Source organism: Ylistrum balloti, unplaced genomic scaffold (assembly GCF_031769215.1).
Source record: "Ylistrum balloti isolate Yb309-2 unplaced genomic scaffold, AGI_CSIRO_Ybal_v1 Utg370876, whole genome shotgun sequence".
In the NCBI taxonomy this organism is placed as follows: Eukaryota; Metazoa; Mollusca; class Bivalvia; order Pectinida; family Pectinidae; genus Ylistrum; species Ylistrum balloti.
In genome coordinates, this window is record NW_026782500.1 from 417,278 (window position 1) to 433,130 (window position 15,853).

Here is a 15,853-nt window from a genome sequence, read left to right on the forward strand (position 1 = left end):
TGTGATCAGTGATAGTGATGTCACATCCTGTCTTTGATCAGTGATAGTGATGTCCCATCCTGTCTGTGATCAGTGATAGTGATGTCCCATCCTGTCTGTGCTCAGTGATAGTGATGTCCCATCCTGTCTTTGATCAGTGATAGTGATGTCCCATCCTGTCTGTGATCAGTGATAGTGATGTCCCATCCTGTCTTTGATCATTGATAGTTACGGTCAATCCTGTCTGTGATCAGTGAAGAGTGATGTCACATCCTGTCTTTGATCAGTGATAGTTACGGTCAATCCTGTCTGTGATCAGTGAAGAGTGATGTCACATCCTGTCTTTGATCATTGATAGTTACGGTCAATCCTGTCTGTGATCAGTGAAGAGTGATGTCACATCCTGTCTGTGATCAGTGATAGTGATGTCACATCCTGTCTTTGATCAGTGATAGTGATGTCCCATCCTGTCTGTGATCAGTGATAGTGATGTCCCATCCTGTCTGTGCTCAGTGATAGTGATGTCCCATCCTGTCTTTGATCAGTGATAGTGATGTCCCATCCTGTCTGTGATCAGTGATAGTGATGTCCCATCCTGTCTTTGATCATTGATAGTTACGGTCAATCCTGTCTGTGATCAGTGAAGAGTGATGTCACATCCTGTCTTTGATCAGTGATAGTTACGGTCAATCCTGTCTGTGATCAGTGAAGAGTGATGTCACATCCTGTCTTTGATCATTGATAGTTACGGTCAATCCTGTCTGTGATCAGTGAAGAGTGATGTCACATCCTGTCTTTGATCAGTGATAGTGATGTCCCATCCTGTCTGTGATCAGTGATAGTGATGTCCCATCCTGTCTGTGATCAGTGATAGTGATGTCACATCCTGTCTTTGATCAGTGATAGTGATGTCCCATCCTGTCTGTGATCAGTGATAGTGATGTCCCATCCTGTCTTTGATCATTGATAGTTACGGTCAATCCTGTCTGTGATCAGTGAAGAGTGATGTCACATCCTGTCTGTGATCAGTGAAGAGTGATGTCACATCCTGTCTAAGATCACTGAATGGTGATTTCCAATCCTGTCTATGATCAGTGAAGAGTGATACTGATTGCATCCCTGTTCCCAGCCACGTGGAATTTCTTCAAATGCACACGTTTTCTCCCTAAGTGAGATCTTTTTTTTATAACTTTTTTATATCACGATATTTAACTACCCGACCGTAGAGTTCAATTTCCTTCTTGTCTAAACCTTACAGCTCATAAGTACACATATTGGACTTTATTTTTGAAGCAACGAAATTAAGAGTTGTATTTCTTTAACTCGCTGTCCATTTTTAATATGCTGTACCATATCAATATTATGTACTGTAAGTATGCACTCTATACTTATGGGCCGTAGGGAGTATATATACTTATGGGCCGTAGTGACTATCTATACTTATGGGCCGTAGGGAGTATATATACTTATGGGCCGTAGGGAGTATATATACTTATGGGCCGTAGTGACTATCTATACTTATGGGCCGTAGTGACTATCTATACTTATGGGCCGTAGGGAGTATATATACTTATGGGCCGTAGGGAGTATATATACTTATGGGCCGTAGGGAGTATCTATACTTATGGGCCGTAGTGACTATCTATACTTATGGGCCGTAGTGACTATCTATACTTATGGGCCGTAGGGAGTATATATACTTATGGGCCGTAGGGAGTATATATACTTATGGGCCGTAGGGAGTATATATACTTATGGGCCGTAGTGACTATCTATACTTATGGGCCGTAGTGACTATCTATACTTATGGGCCGTAGGGAGTATATATACTTATGGGCCGTAGGGAGTATATATACTTATGGGCCGTAGGGAGTATATATACTTATGGGCCGTAGTGACTATATATACTTATGGGCCGTAGGGAGTATATATACTTATGGGCCGACTATCTATACTTATGGGCCGTAGTGACTATCTATACTTATGGGCCGTAGGGAGTATATATACTTATGGGCCGTAGGGAGTATATATACTTATGGGCCGTAGGGAGTATCTATACTTATGGGCCGTAGTGACTATCTATACTTATGGGCCGTAGGGAGTATATATACTTATGGGCCGTAGTGACTATCTATACTTATGGTCCGTAGGGAGTATATGTACTTAGGGGCCGTAGTGACTATCTATACTTATGGGCCGTAGGGAGTATATATACTTAGGGGCCGTAGTGACTATCTATACTTATGGGCCGTAGTGACTATCTATACTTATGGGCCGTAGTGAGTATCTATACTTATGGGCCGTAGTGAGTATATATACTTATGGGCCGTAGGGAGTATATATACTTATGGGCCGTAGTGACTATCTATACTTATGGGCCGTAGTGACTATCTATACTTATGGGCCGTAGGGAGTATATATACTTATGGGCCGTAGGGAGTATATATACTTATGGGCCGTAGTGACTATCTATACTTATGGGCCGTAGGGAGTATCTATACTTATGGGCCGTAGTGACTATCTATACTTATGGGCCGTAGGGAGTATATATACTTATGGGCCGTAGTGACTATCTATACTTATGGGCCGTAGGGAGTATATATACTTATGGGCCGTAGTGACTATCTATACTTATGGGCCGTAGTGACTATCTATACTTATGGGCCGTAGTGACTATCTATACTTATGGGCCGTAGGGAGTATATATACTTATGGGCCGTAGGGAGTATATATACTTATGGGCCGTAGTGACTATATATACTTATGGGCCGTAGAGAGTATATATACTTATGGGCCGTAGGGAGTATATATACTTATGGGCCGTAGTGACTATCTATACTTATGGGCCGTAGGGAGTATATATACTTATGGGCCGTAGTGACTATCTATACTTATGGGCCGTAGGGAGTATATATACTTAGGGGCCGTAGTGACTATCTATACTTATGGGCCGTAGTGACTATCTATACTTATGGGCCGTAGTGACTATCTATACTTATGGGCCGTAGGGAGTATATATACTTATGGGCCGTAGTGACTATCTATACTTATGGGCCGTAGTGACTATCTATACTTATGGGCCGTAGTGACTGTCTATACTTATGGGCCGTAGGGAGTATCTATACTTATGGGCCGTAGGGAGTATATATACTTATGGGCCGTAGTGACTATCTATACTTAGGGGCCGTAGGGAGTATATATACTTAGGGGCCGTAGTGACTATCTATACTTATGGGCCGTAGGGAGTATATATACTTAGGGGCCGTAGTGACTATCTATACTTATGGGCCGTAGTGACTATCTATACTTATGGGCCGTAGTGACTATCTATACTTATGGGCCGTAGAGAGTATATATACTTATGGGCCGTATGGAGTATATATACTTATGGGCCGTAGTGACTATCTATACTTATGGGCCGTAGGGAGTATCTATACTTATGGGCCGTAGTGACTATCTATACTTATTGGCCGTAGGGAGTATCTATACTTATGGGCCGTAGTGAATATCTATACTTATGGGCCGTAGGGAGTATATATACTTATGAGCCGTAGGGACTGTCTATACTTATGGGCCGTAGTGACTATACTTATGGGCCGTAGGGAGTATCTATACTTATGGGCCGTAGTGACTATCTATACTTATGGGCCGTAGGGAGTATATATACTTATGAGCCGTAGGGACCGTCTATACTTATGAGCCGTAGGGAGTATATATACTTATGGGCCGTAGTGACTGTCTATACTTATGGGCCGTAGTGACTGTCTATACTTATGAGCCGTAGGGACTATCTATACTTATGGGCCGTAGTGAATGTCTATACTTATGGGCCGTAGGGACTATCTATACTTATGGGCCGTAGTGACTATCTATACTTATGGGCCGTAGGGAGTATCTATACTTATGGGCCGTAGGGACTGTCTATACTTATGGGCCGTAGTGACTGTCTATACTTATGGGCCGTAGTGACTATCTATACTTATGGGCCGTAGGGACTGTCTATACTTATGGGCCGTAGTGACTGTCTATACTTATGGGCCGTAGTGACTGTCTATACTTATGAGCCGTAGGGAGTATCTATACTTATGGGCCGTAGTGACTGTCTATACTTATGGGCCGTAGTGACTGTCTATACTTATGAGCCGTAGGGACTATCTATACTTATGGGCCGTAGTGACTATCTATACTTATGGGCCGTAGTGACTATCTATACTTATGGGCCGTAGTGACTGTCTATACTTATGAGCCGTAGGGACTATCTATACTTATGGGCCGTAGGGACTGTCTATACTTATGGGCCGTAGGGACTGTCTATACTTATGGGCCGTAGTGACTATCTATACTTATGGGCCGTAGGGACTGTCTATACTTATGGGCCGTAGTGACTATCTATACTTATGGGCCGTATGGACTACCTATACTTATGGGCCGTAGGGACTACACTTAGTAAACATTTGGAATTATATTTACATAATATGTGATATGAAAAAGCAAATCAAAAGCGGAGAAAAATTTATAAAATATACAACTATTATCTACTGGCTTCAAAAATGAATTTTCCGAGAGAGCTTGATTCCATGTCGTTGGTGCGCAAGATAATTGTTATAGAAGTTTGACGGTTTTTGCCAAATGTTTCTGTTTATATACAACTGATTCTTTAAAAGTTTTCTGTTACATGATAACACCAAATAAAGCTCGTCTTCAGCTTCACAAGTCGATTTATAAATAACATAGTGTCTCCTATTCCGCTCGATATTTATAACGACTAGAATCAATTGTTTGCTAAAGAATACAGACGGAAGAACATTCGTTAAACCTGTTCTTTATTTCTCTGGCTACTAAACTCCCCTGTAAGTATAATTTCTCCATCAGTGGAAAATCGATCCAGTTTACCAATAAGTTTAAAGCATTGCGAGTGACTAGGCAAACATATTTGTCTTTACACAACAGTAGTTTTTAATCTATTTTTAACCAAACCATGCATTCATACATTATTTTTCAAATAGACATATATGATTTTAACCTCAAATCAATTCAAACAACAACAGTTTCTTGAGAATATCACACGAATGAAAACCTTGAACATCGATCTGGAAATCATTTGGTATCTATCATTCAGATAAAATAATTACATTGTACGTTTTAATTATGCGAAGATGGGTTGGGTCACATTGGATGGGGTTCCGAAGTGGTCGAGGAGGAGTGGTCGTGTAAAAGGTTCGGGGATGTTGTGTCTGTGTTATGAGAGACTTTCGTAGTAAGGAAACAGATCAATCATATATCAAGCTTTGTAGAGTTAATCTATTCCGCGTTGTTCCTTTCACAAGTTCTGAGACGAACACATCGCTATAATACATATGTCAGTTTTTAATCAAACTGCGCGCTACCTTCCTTATATCACGAGATTTGACTAACCGACCGTAAAGTTCAATTTCTGTATTGTATTTGTTATTTCTTGTCCATTGTCATGAACACGTGACTTTATATTTCCATCGTGCAACATCCGACATGTCCCAAAGTTCATTGTAAGGGACACGTGAACTCGAACCATTTTAAGTAAACGTGGCCTCATGTGCATGGTGTGAATAGTTCGGAAAACGAGTACATGTTTCTGTAAATCAGATGTTAACGTGGATGTTACGGAGCTCGTTTTTATCATTAACTTCTAGTGATGAAATATTATATACATGTAGGAACATCTTAAAATAACGAAAACTGGTTTTCATTGAAATAAATGAAGGTCAGTGAAAAGCCATTGAAGATATATTTGATGTAACGAACACGAGGATGAAAATTGCGCTTTGTTGTCTTGAAATATTTCCTTTATTAGAACTCTATACGAAATTTTATGCCTCTCAAGATATACTCTGAACTTTCCGGATAGGAAAATTTTAGCCCCCTACCGGTGAAGGGAATAAAATTAAATTAAAACTGTAATTAAAACATTCAAACTTGTTGAAAGAGCCGGAATTTCACCAAACATAACTATCTTTATAATAAAATCGTGATAACTTGCGGGGACTAGGAGGGCGGGGAGGGGGGAGGGGGTTAGTGCTTGTAGTGATACGAAGTGTCCGGACTAATGAGGTTTCGTTGCCAATTACTTTCGAACGTCGCCATGTTTTAACTCAGTACTTTTCTACTTAAAGGAGAAGATCTACACTCTACACAAATCTAAACAATCGTAATATTTCTCAAGTGAACTTCCTGTTTGTTTCTGTGTATTAACATTTCACATGATGACTGACGTAGTGGTACGTGGAGGGTTAAAGTACAACAGAGTAACAACCCTGATATCGTACCATATTGACACAAGTAACACAGGCGTCTGTAACGTGATAAACAGATATTTGTATAATTATCCAACTAATTTAATATATCTTTACTTACAATACAGTACAGCAGCAGATATGAACTTTTTCGTGATATTTTCCCTCGTTTTTAAATGTTCAAATATTTAACTCTTGAGTAAGCCTTGTAATATCGAAAGCGACAATGATTGGGTGTTAAAATGTTATAGATCCCTGTGACGTGTCGTAGAAGGAAAGTTGATCCGAGAGGAGGTATTACGTTTTAGGAAAATATCGATTGATATTCAATTTCCCTTTAATCCACGTGTTTGCATAGATTTTATTTTTTATCAGAATTGTACAATACATGAATTGTTGTTAAATGCCTATTTAGTGGTATATTAAATACATAATCAAAGGGGTCTGGATTTATACCACAGTGTGTTTATATATACCAAACCGTGGGCTTCTACCATATCAGCTCACTTCACCATTTAACTTATTTCTAGATTATACTACTAGCAAGGTCAGACAACTAGCAGATATCTTAACATACGCTCTTTACAACATCAACAGACCATTGTGACACGATGATAGTTTTAGTGTGGGACATCTTCCTAGTCGTGCACTCGTTTGTTCAACCCACCATCAAGGTCAACAAGGCATTGTACTACGGTTCATTGGTTGTGGCATTTATATACCAAGGACAGCACGGGGATAATACCGTCCACAATCTTACACACCGAGTCGTCTATATGTCCAAACGTCAACTGTGGAGACATCTGATGGGTAACACGTACCCACGTCACTATAGCAACCATGTAACCGGTAAGAAGCCCGGGACACACGGAACTGGACGAAAGAGGCGCACGAGTTACAGAAAAAGATATCACAGAACGGTAAGTTTCCTGAACCCCTCCTCATACTGTATATAGTTCTATATCTACAGGATGTTGTTCTGTTGGTTTACATTATATACATCAGACAATTCAGTCTTCTTGTCGTCTTTTTTGGGTGAAATTTTACACCAACATTGGTTGGGTTGAACGTCGTTTCAGCGAAATACATCTAGCAGAAATTCCCCATGTCCAATTGGTAGTATTACATATCCTCATTATTTAAGGACGTGACTGCATGTTCTGGCGCATATTGTCTTTATATTATATTTTTAAAGTTTATTCCTATCAACAAAGTTATCTTTATATCGGAAACCATTGATGTTGTCTCTTTATTGTGTGTTCGACTGATATTGGTTGTTAACCAGACAACGATTGAAGTTTTCTCGCACGTTTGTCAGGTATTACTGAATATATTTGGTGTTTGTCAGGTAATGCTGAATATATTTGGTGTTTGTCAGGTAATGCTGAATATACTTGGTGTGTGTCAGGTATTACTGAATATATTTGGTGTGTGTCATGTGTTGCTGAATATATTTGGTGTGTGTCAGGTATTACTGAATATATTTGGTGTTTGTCAGGTAATGCTGAATATATTTGGTGTGTGTCAGGTAATGCTGAATATATTTGGTGTTTGTCAGGTATTACTGAATATATTTAGTGTGTGTCATGTGTTGCTGAATATATTTGGTGTGTGTCAGGTATTACTGAATATATTTGGTGTTTGTCAGGTAATGCTGAATATATTTGGTGTGTTTCATGTGTTACTGAATATATTTGGTGTGTTTCATGTGTTACTGAATATATTTGGTGTTTGTCTGGTGTTGCTGAATATACTTGGTGTTTGTCAGGTGTTGTTGAATATATTTGGTGCTTGTCAGGTGTTGTTGAATATATTTGGTGTTTGTCAGGTATTACTGAATATATTTGGTGTTTGTCAGGTAATGCTGAATATATTTGGTGTTTGTCAGGTAATGCTGAATATATTTGGTGTGTGTCAGGTATTACTGAATATACTTGGTGTTTGTCTGGTGTTGTTGAATATATTTGGTGCTTGTCTGGTGTTGTTGAATATATTTGGTGTTTGTCAGGTGTTGTTGAATATATATTTATAATTATATTTGATGTCTGGTATTGAAGGTTATATTTGATGTATGGTATTGTGGGTTATATTTGATGTCTGGTATTGTGGGTTATATTTGATGTCTGGTATTGTGGGTTATATTTGATGTCTGGTATTGTAGGTTATATTTGATGTCCGGTATTGTGGGTTATATTTGATGTCTGGTATTGTGGGTTATATTTGATGTCCGGTATTGTGGGTTATATTTGATGTATGGTATTGTGGGTTATATTTGATGTCTGGTGTTGTGGGTTATATTTGATGTATGGTATTGTAGGTTATATTTGATGTCTGGTGTTGTGGGTTATATTTGATGTATGGTATTGTGGGTTATATTTGATGTCTGGTGTTGTGGGTTATATTTGAGGTCTGGTATTGTGGGTTATATTTGATGTATGGTATTGTGGGTTATATTTGATGTCCGGTATTGTGGGTTATATTTGATGTATGGTATTGTGGGTTATATTTGATGTCTGGTGTTGTGGGTTATATTTGATGTATGGTATTGTAGGTTATATTTGATGTCTGGTGTTGTGGGTTATATTTGATGTATGGTATTGTGGGTTATATTTGATGTCTGGTGTTGTGGGTTATATTTGATGTCTGGTATTGTGGGTTATATTTGATGTATGGTATTGTGGGTTATATTTGATGTCCGGTATTGTGGGTTATATTTGATGTATGGTATTGTGGGTTATATTTGATGTCCGGTATTGTGGGTTATATTTGATGTATGGTATTGTGGGTTATATTTGATGTCTGGTGTTGTGAGTTATATTTGATGTATGGTATTGTAGGTTATATTTGATGTCTGGTGTTGTGGGTTATATTTGATGTATGGTATTGTGGGTTATATTTGATGTCTGGTGTTGTGGGTTATATTTGATGTATGGTATTGTGGGTTATATTTGATGTATGGTATTGTAGGTTATATTTGATGTCTGGTGTTGTGGGTTATATTTGATGTATGGTGTTGTGGGTTATATTTGATGTCTGGTGTTGTGGGTTATATTTGATGTATGGTATTGTGGGTTATATTTGATGTCTGGTGTTGTGGGTTATATTTGATGTCTGGTATTGTGGGTTATATTTGATGTATGGTATTGTAGGTTATATTTGATGTCTGGTGTTGTGGGTTATATTTGATGTATGGTGTTGTGGGTTATATTTGATGTATGGTATTGTGGGTTATATTTGATGTATGGTGTTGTGGGTTATATTTGATGTCTGGTATTGTAGGTTATATTTGATGTCTGGTGTTGTGGGTTATATTTGATGTCCGGTATTGTGGGTTATATTTGATGTCCGGTATTGTGGGTTATATTTGATGTCTGGTATTGTGGGTTATATTTGATGTCTGGTATTGTGGGTTATATTTGATGTCTGGTATTGTAGGTTATATTTGATGTCTGGTGTTGTGGGTTATATTTGATGTCCGGTATTGTGGGTTATATTTGATGTCCGGTATTGTGGGTTATATTTGATGTCTGGTATTGTGGGTTATATTTGATGTCCGGTATTGTGTGTTATATTTGATGTATGGTATTGTGGGTTATATTTGATGTATGGTATTGTGGGTTATATTTGATGTCTGGTGTTGTGGGTTATATTTGATGTATGGTATTGTGGGTTATATTTGATGTATGGTGTTGTGGGTTATATTTGATGTCTGGTATTGTGGGTTATATTTGATGTCCGGTATTGTGGGTTATATTTGATGTCCGGTATTGTGGGTTATATTTGATGTCCGGTATTGTGGGTTATATTTGATGTATGGTATTGTGGGTTATATTTGATGTCTGGTATTGTGGGTTATATTTGATGTCCGGTATTGTGGGTTATATTTGATGTCCGGTATTGTGGGTTATATTTGATGTATGGTGTTGTGGATTATATTTGATGTCCGGTATTGTGGGTTATATTTGATGTATGGTGTTGTGGGTTATATTTGATGTCCGGTATTGTGGGTTATATTTGATGTCTGGTGTTGTGGGTTATATTTGATGTATGGTATTGTGGGTTATATTTGATGTCTGGTGTTGTGGGTTATATTTGATGTCTGATATTGTAGGTTATATTTGATGTCCGGTATTGTAGGTTATATTTGATGTCTGGTATTGTGGGTTATATTTGATGTCTGGTATTGTGGGTTATATTTGATGTCCGGTATTGTGGGTTATATTTGATGTATGGTGTTGTGGGTTATATTTGATGTATGGTGTTGTAGGTTATATTTGATGTCTGGTGTTGTAGTTATATTTGATGTCTGGTATTGTAGGGTATGGTTTTGTCCATATTTCCCCTAATTCACTCCGCCCCTCTGCCACATGGGGGTCACACCCATTTTTGTCCCTAAACGAGTCCTCTATACCCAAGGGTACTTGAGACAAAATTATGCTGTTACTACAGTAGGTTTTTTTTTTTGAAAACTTTGCTAATGTCCACTATTTGGTCACAGATATATTTCCCAGAAAGTTCCAACTTACACCTCTGATCCTTGTCATAGGAGTGACCCAGGGTGCACATCATAATTAAACCATTTACTTGGGTCATCTCTTCTTCATTATAGTCTGCTGCATGTTTTAAACTGAAATATAAAGCTAAGCATTATACATATTAAAAGTTATGGAAGTGTAACTGGGAAGAAATCATAATTTTTTTCATGAAAAATTCATCAAATTCAAGGTTTTGAAAACTGTTTGACAAACTTACAGTTGCTATTCATCTAAAAGCATCACACATTTTTGGCCACATATGTTTACTTAAAACACCAAAGATTTCATCGAATTCTTGGACCGGTAAAATTGTTTTAGGGACAGATTTTCTTGTGATGGCAGAATAATTAAATACATGTTTTTTCTACTATAAATCTATAATCTAAAATACTCTCTGATCATGATTGTTGCCATACTTCAGACATACAATGATAATAATTCACAAATATTAATTACTGTTGTCAATTAAGATTCCTGGTACTTATTGTCTGTTTCTTTCATTGGCAGGTTAGTTCATAGAAAATAATCTTGTTTTTTAATGTGTGGTTGCATTGGTTTTGAATGTTCCGAATGTATATAATACCTTAAGCAATATATTATTCATGCAACGTAGACACACATGCCAGAGATTCTCTTTCCTGCAACAATAGTATACCTTCACAGGATCATCAGGTTCATTCTCGTCAAACTGAATCCAAACATTGTACTCCGTTTGAGACTTGTGACGAGAATGAATCTGTTCTCCAATGGGATCATCATCGTGCTGGTAGACACATCTCATTATCACCGTTATCTGCCTGATATTCCACAATGTAACCAGGTGACTGTTTGATTTGGTACGTACCGCATGCGATGGCTCACGGTTTCCCAGATTCACACGAGGGAGCGAGATGTCACATGCTTCAAGTATCTGTTATACGCTTATATCTCGGCGTGTTGTGGTCTTCACCAACTCGCTTTGCCAAAACGTTGTCTTTTGGTTGGAACGAAAGCCTTCGCTGCGCCATTTCGGTATCCCGTTAACACTCGAATTGGATCTGTTTATAATAAAATGAGGAAAAATGCCATTTAACATTATTTTTATTTTAAGTCACATAGAAATAATGAAATGAAGATAAACATACATTTACACAAAATAAACACTCTGGGTAAGAGATAAGTGTAGTGTCCTGATACTGCCATCACAAGAAAATCTGTCCCTGGAACAATTTTACCGGGCCCAGAATTTGATGAAATGTTTAATATTTTAAGTACATTTAGTTGGCCAAAATATCTAAATATTTTGTAAGTTTGTCAAACAGTTTTCATAAAAACGTGTTGAAATTTCTATGAGAAATGTATGATTTTTTCCTACTTAAAAAAACTTCCATAACTTTTTATATTTGTGTTCAAAACATGCAGACTTTTACGAAGAGGAGTTGACCCAATTGAATTATTTGTTATAGGTTTTTTAAACAAATGTTTGGATAAGATGTGCATCCTGACTCACACCCATGACAAGGATCATAAAAAGGGTCATAGTTCAGGCCATATATGTATTTGGGATTTTTAAGCCTACATTCTTCAGAGTTTACAGTGGCACAATCAAGATTGAATTGGGATGTGGACAATATTACATGTACCGTGAAACAGGTCCTTTCCTACCTCTTGGGTACCGTTCCTCTTAATCAAAGGCCCCAGACCAAAACATGATTAAAATCAAATCAGGCGTTCTGGACTGGTCACGTTTTAAAGGGAAATTCCTTTGACTAGGTGAGAAAAAAACAAACAAATAAACAAGAATGTTCTTTAAAAGTGATTGTTTCTTGGTAACGATCTTTATTCAGTAATTGTGTAAGAATTCGAGCCCAGGTTTAAATAGATTGCGCCAGGGCTTTGTTACGTCACTGATAGGATCTATACGCTGATTCCTCTCAGAATGGCGATGTTCTTTTTAGTTTTGATTTATACAAGCTCAAGTTGGAAATCCTAGGAATTAATACTTACTTAAGGTCCATCATACACAAAAACGCGGGAACGTGAATTCAAAATGGTGACAATTTTATTGATATTTTTAATCTTTATCTTTAATATACTATAATATACATAATATTTGTGAGATGGGGATTTGACATCATGTGTTCATTTAATGAACAATATCTTTTTTCCTTCATCTGAGGTTATTTCTTCCAGGTAAAATTATACCGAAAATTACCATTGACCTATATGTCAAGGGCCTGGGGCAAGGTCAGTCAACTTGACCTTCATCCTATTCTCCGGAGACCTCTTTTGGGCCTCTATGTATGGCTTTGGGGTGTGGACCTTGATGAAGCTGCTGATGAAAATCTAGGCAACTATCGGAACTTGAGCGAATTCTTCCGCAGGAAGTTAAAAGCAGATGTGCGACCCGTGGACGAACTTCATAATTTGGTAAGGACAGTGATCCTTATGTTTACTTATTGAAGTCACCTCTGATAAATGCAGCTTTTAACGTGTCTTAAGTCGTATTCGATCTCATTTACGAAGTAAACTCTACAATGGCTGTTCGTAAATATTAATGTGGTTTGACAACAGACGGAAAGTCTTTAAACAAACAAGTGAATAGGATGTATAACAGGCACTTATATATACATAAACTGACAAAGTACATATATTCAATTTCCTATTGTGATTTTTTTCTATTTCTGGATAGCAACATGCCTGCATCACCAACCTATTACGACTTTCGTGCGAAAAGTCGTCAACTGACGCACAAACTCGTAACACATGGTTTAAAAGATGCTGGTTGAGGAAAATTATATTTTACGGTTGTCATAGTGATACCATTAAGAAATATTTCTTTGTGTGATAGGAGTTTGTCTATGGATTCCATTGTCGTATACCTTTCCTCATTTAGGGACATTGCATTACTTACTTGAATTGACTAAGATTTTACATGACGGGTGTCGTTGATGAAGCAGAAGATAAATAAAGATTAATATCATTGTACTTTTTGATGCGTTTCCGTGTAAATCTTTCTTTTGTTCAAAATTTGGCCTAGTTGTATTGAATTTGACTTAGGATTATGATTATTGATTATGTTGGCTTGTTGGTTATTTCTCGTTTCTTGTCCACCAACGAATCAATCATATTTCTCACATTTTCATCTTTAACGTTTTTTTCCCGTTTCTCAACAACTCATTTGCTTTTCTTAAGTCCAGTATTCACATAACCAACCATAACTTATCTATTACATCATCTGCGCTATGCTTCGCTATTACACTTTGCAGGTTTCTTCTCTGTCGTGAAGATTGTAAGACCTACCTAGTTCTTTGTATGTCCACTAGGTTAATTGATGACTGTAAGATCTAGTTCTTTGTATGTCCACTAGGTTAATTGATGATTGTAAGGTCTATCTAGTTCTTTGTATGTCCACTAGGTTAATTGATGAATGTAAGGTCTAGTTCTTTGTATGTCCACTAGGTTAATTGATGATTGTAAGGTCTAGTTCTTTGTATGTCCACTAGGTTAATTGATGAATGTAAGGTCTATCTAGTTCTTTGTATGTCCACTAGGTTAATTGATGAATGTAAGATCTATCTAGTTCTTTGTATGTCCACTAGGTTAATTGATGATTGTAAGGTCTATCTAGTTCTTTGTATGTCCACAAGGTTAATTGATCATTGTAAGGTCTATCTAGTTCTTTGTATGTCCACTAGGTTAATTGATGAATGTAAGGTCTAGTTCTTTGTATGTCCACTAGGTTAATTGATGATTGTAAGGTCTAGTTCTTTGTATGACCACTATGTTAATTGATGAATGTAAGATCTAGTTCTTTGTATGTCCACTAGGTTAATTGATCATTGTAAGGTCTATCTAGTTCTTTGTATGTCCACTAGGTTAATTGATGATTGTAAGGTCTATCTAGTTCTTTGTATGTCCACTAGGTTAATTGATGAATGTAAGGTCTATCTAGTTCTTTGTATGTCCGCTAGGTTAATTGATCATTGTAAGGTCTATCTAGTTCTTTGTATGTCCACTAGGTTAATTGATGAATGTAAGGTCTAGTTCTTTGTATGTCCACTAGGTTAATTGATGAATGTAAGGTCTATCTAGTTCTTTGTATGTCCACTAGGTTAATTGATGAATGTAAGGTCTAGTTCTTTGTATGTCCACTAGGTTAATTGATGATTGTAAGGTCTAGTTCTTTGTATGTCCGCTAGGTTAATTGATGATTGTAAGGTCTATCTAGTTCTTTGTATGTCCACAAGGTTAATTGATGATTGTAAGGTCTATCTAGTTCTTTGTATGTCCACTAGGTTAATTGATGATTGTAAGGTCTAGTTCTTTGTATGTCCGCTAGGTTAATTGATGATTGTAAGGTCTATCTAGTTCTTTGTATGTCCACAAGGTTAATTGATGATTGTAAGGTCTATCTAGTTCTTTGTATGTCCACTAGGTTAATTGATGAATGTAAGGTCTAGTTCTTTGTATGTCCACTAGGTTAATTGATGAATGTAAGGTCTATCTAGTTCTTTGTATGTCCACTAGGTTAATTGATGAATGTAAGGTCTAGTTCTTTGTATGTCCACTAGGTTAATTGATGATTGTAAGGTCTATCTAGTTCTTTGTATGTCCACTAGGTTAATTGATGATTGTAAGGTCTATCTAGTTCTTTGTATGTCCACAAGGTTAATTGATGATTGTAAGATCTATCTAGTTCTTTGTATGTCCACTAGGTTAATTGATGATTGTAAGGTCTATCTAGTTCTTTGTATGTCCACAAGGTTAATTGATGATTGTAAGGTCTATCTAGTTCTTTGTATGTCCACTATGTTAATTGATGAATGTAAGTTCTCGTTCTTTGTATGTCCGCTAGGTTAATTGATGATTGTAAGGTCTATCTAGTTCTTTGTATGTCCACTATGTTAATTGATGAATGTAAGGTCTATCTAGTTCTTTGTATGTCCACTAGGTTAGATCTTTCTAGTTCTTTGCATGTCCACTAGGTTAATTGATGATTGTAAGGTCTATCTAGTTCTTTGTATGTCCACTAGGTTAATTGATGATTGTAAGGTCTATCTAGTTCTTTGTATGTCCACTTGGTTAACT

General features: G+C 37.2%; 1 protein-coding gene across 1 annotated transcript in view; it reads left to right on the plus strand.

The window, feature by feature from the left end:
* The first annotated feature begins 6,859 nt into the window (after positions 1–6,859).
* The window catches only part of LOC132559210 (phosphatidylserine decarboxylase proenzyme, mitochondrial-like), a 43,432-nt gene continuing 34,438 nt past the window's right edge, over positions 6,860–15,853 (plus strand). Inside the window, exons 1-2 of the mRNA XM_060223830.1 lie at positions 6,860–7,168; positions 12,956–13,192. Of these exons, the coding sequence (XP_060079813.1) occupies positions 6,860–7,168; positions 12,956–13,192 (546 nt within the window). The remainder of the gene's footprint in view (positions 7,169–12,955; positions 13,193–15,853) is intronic.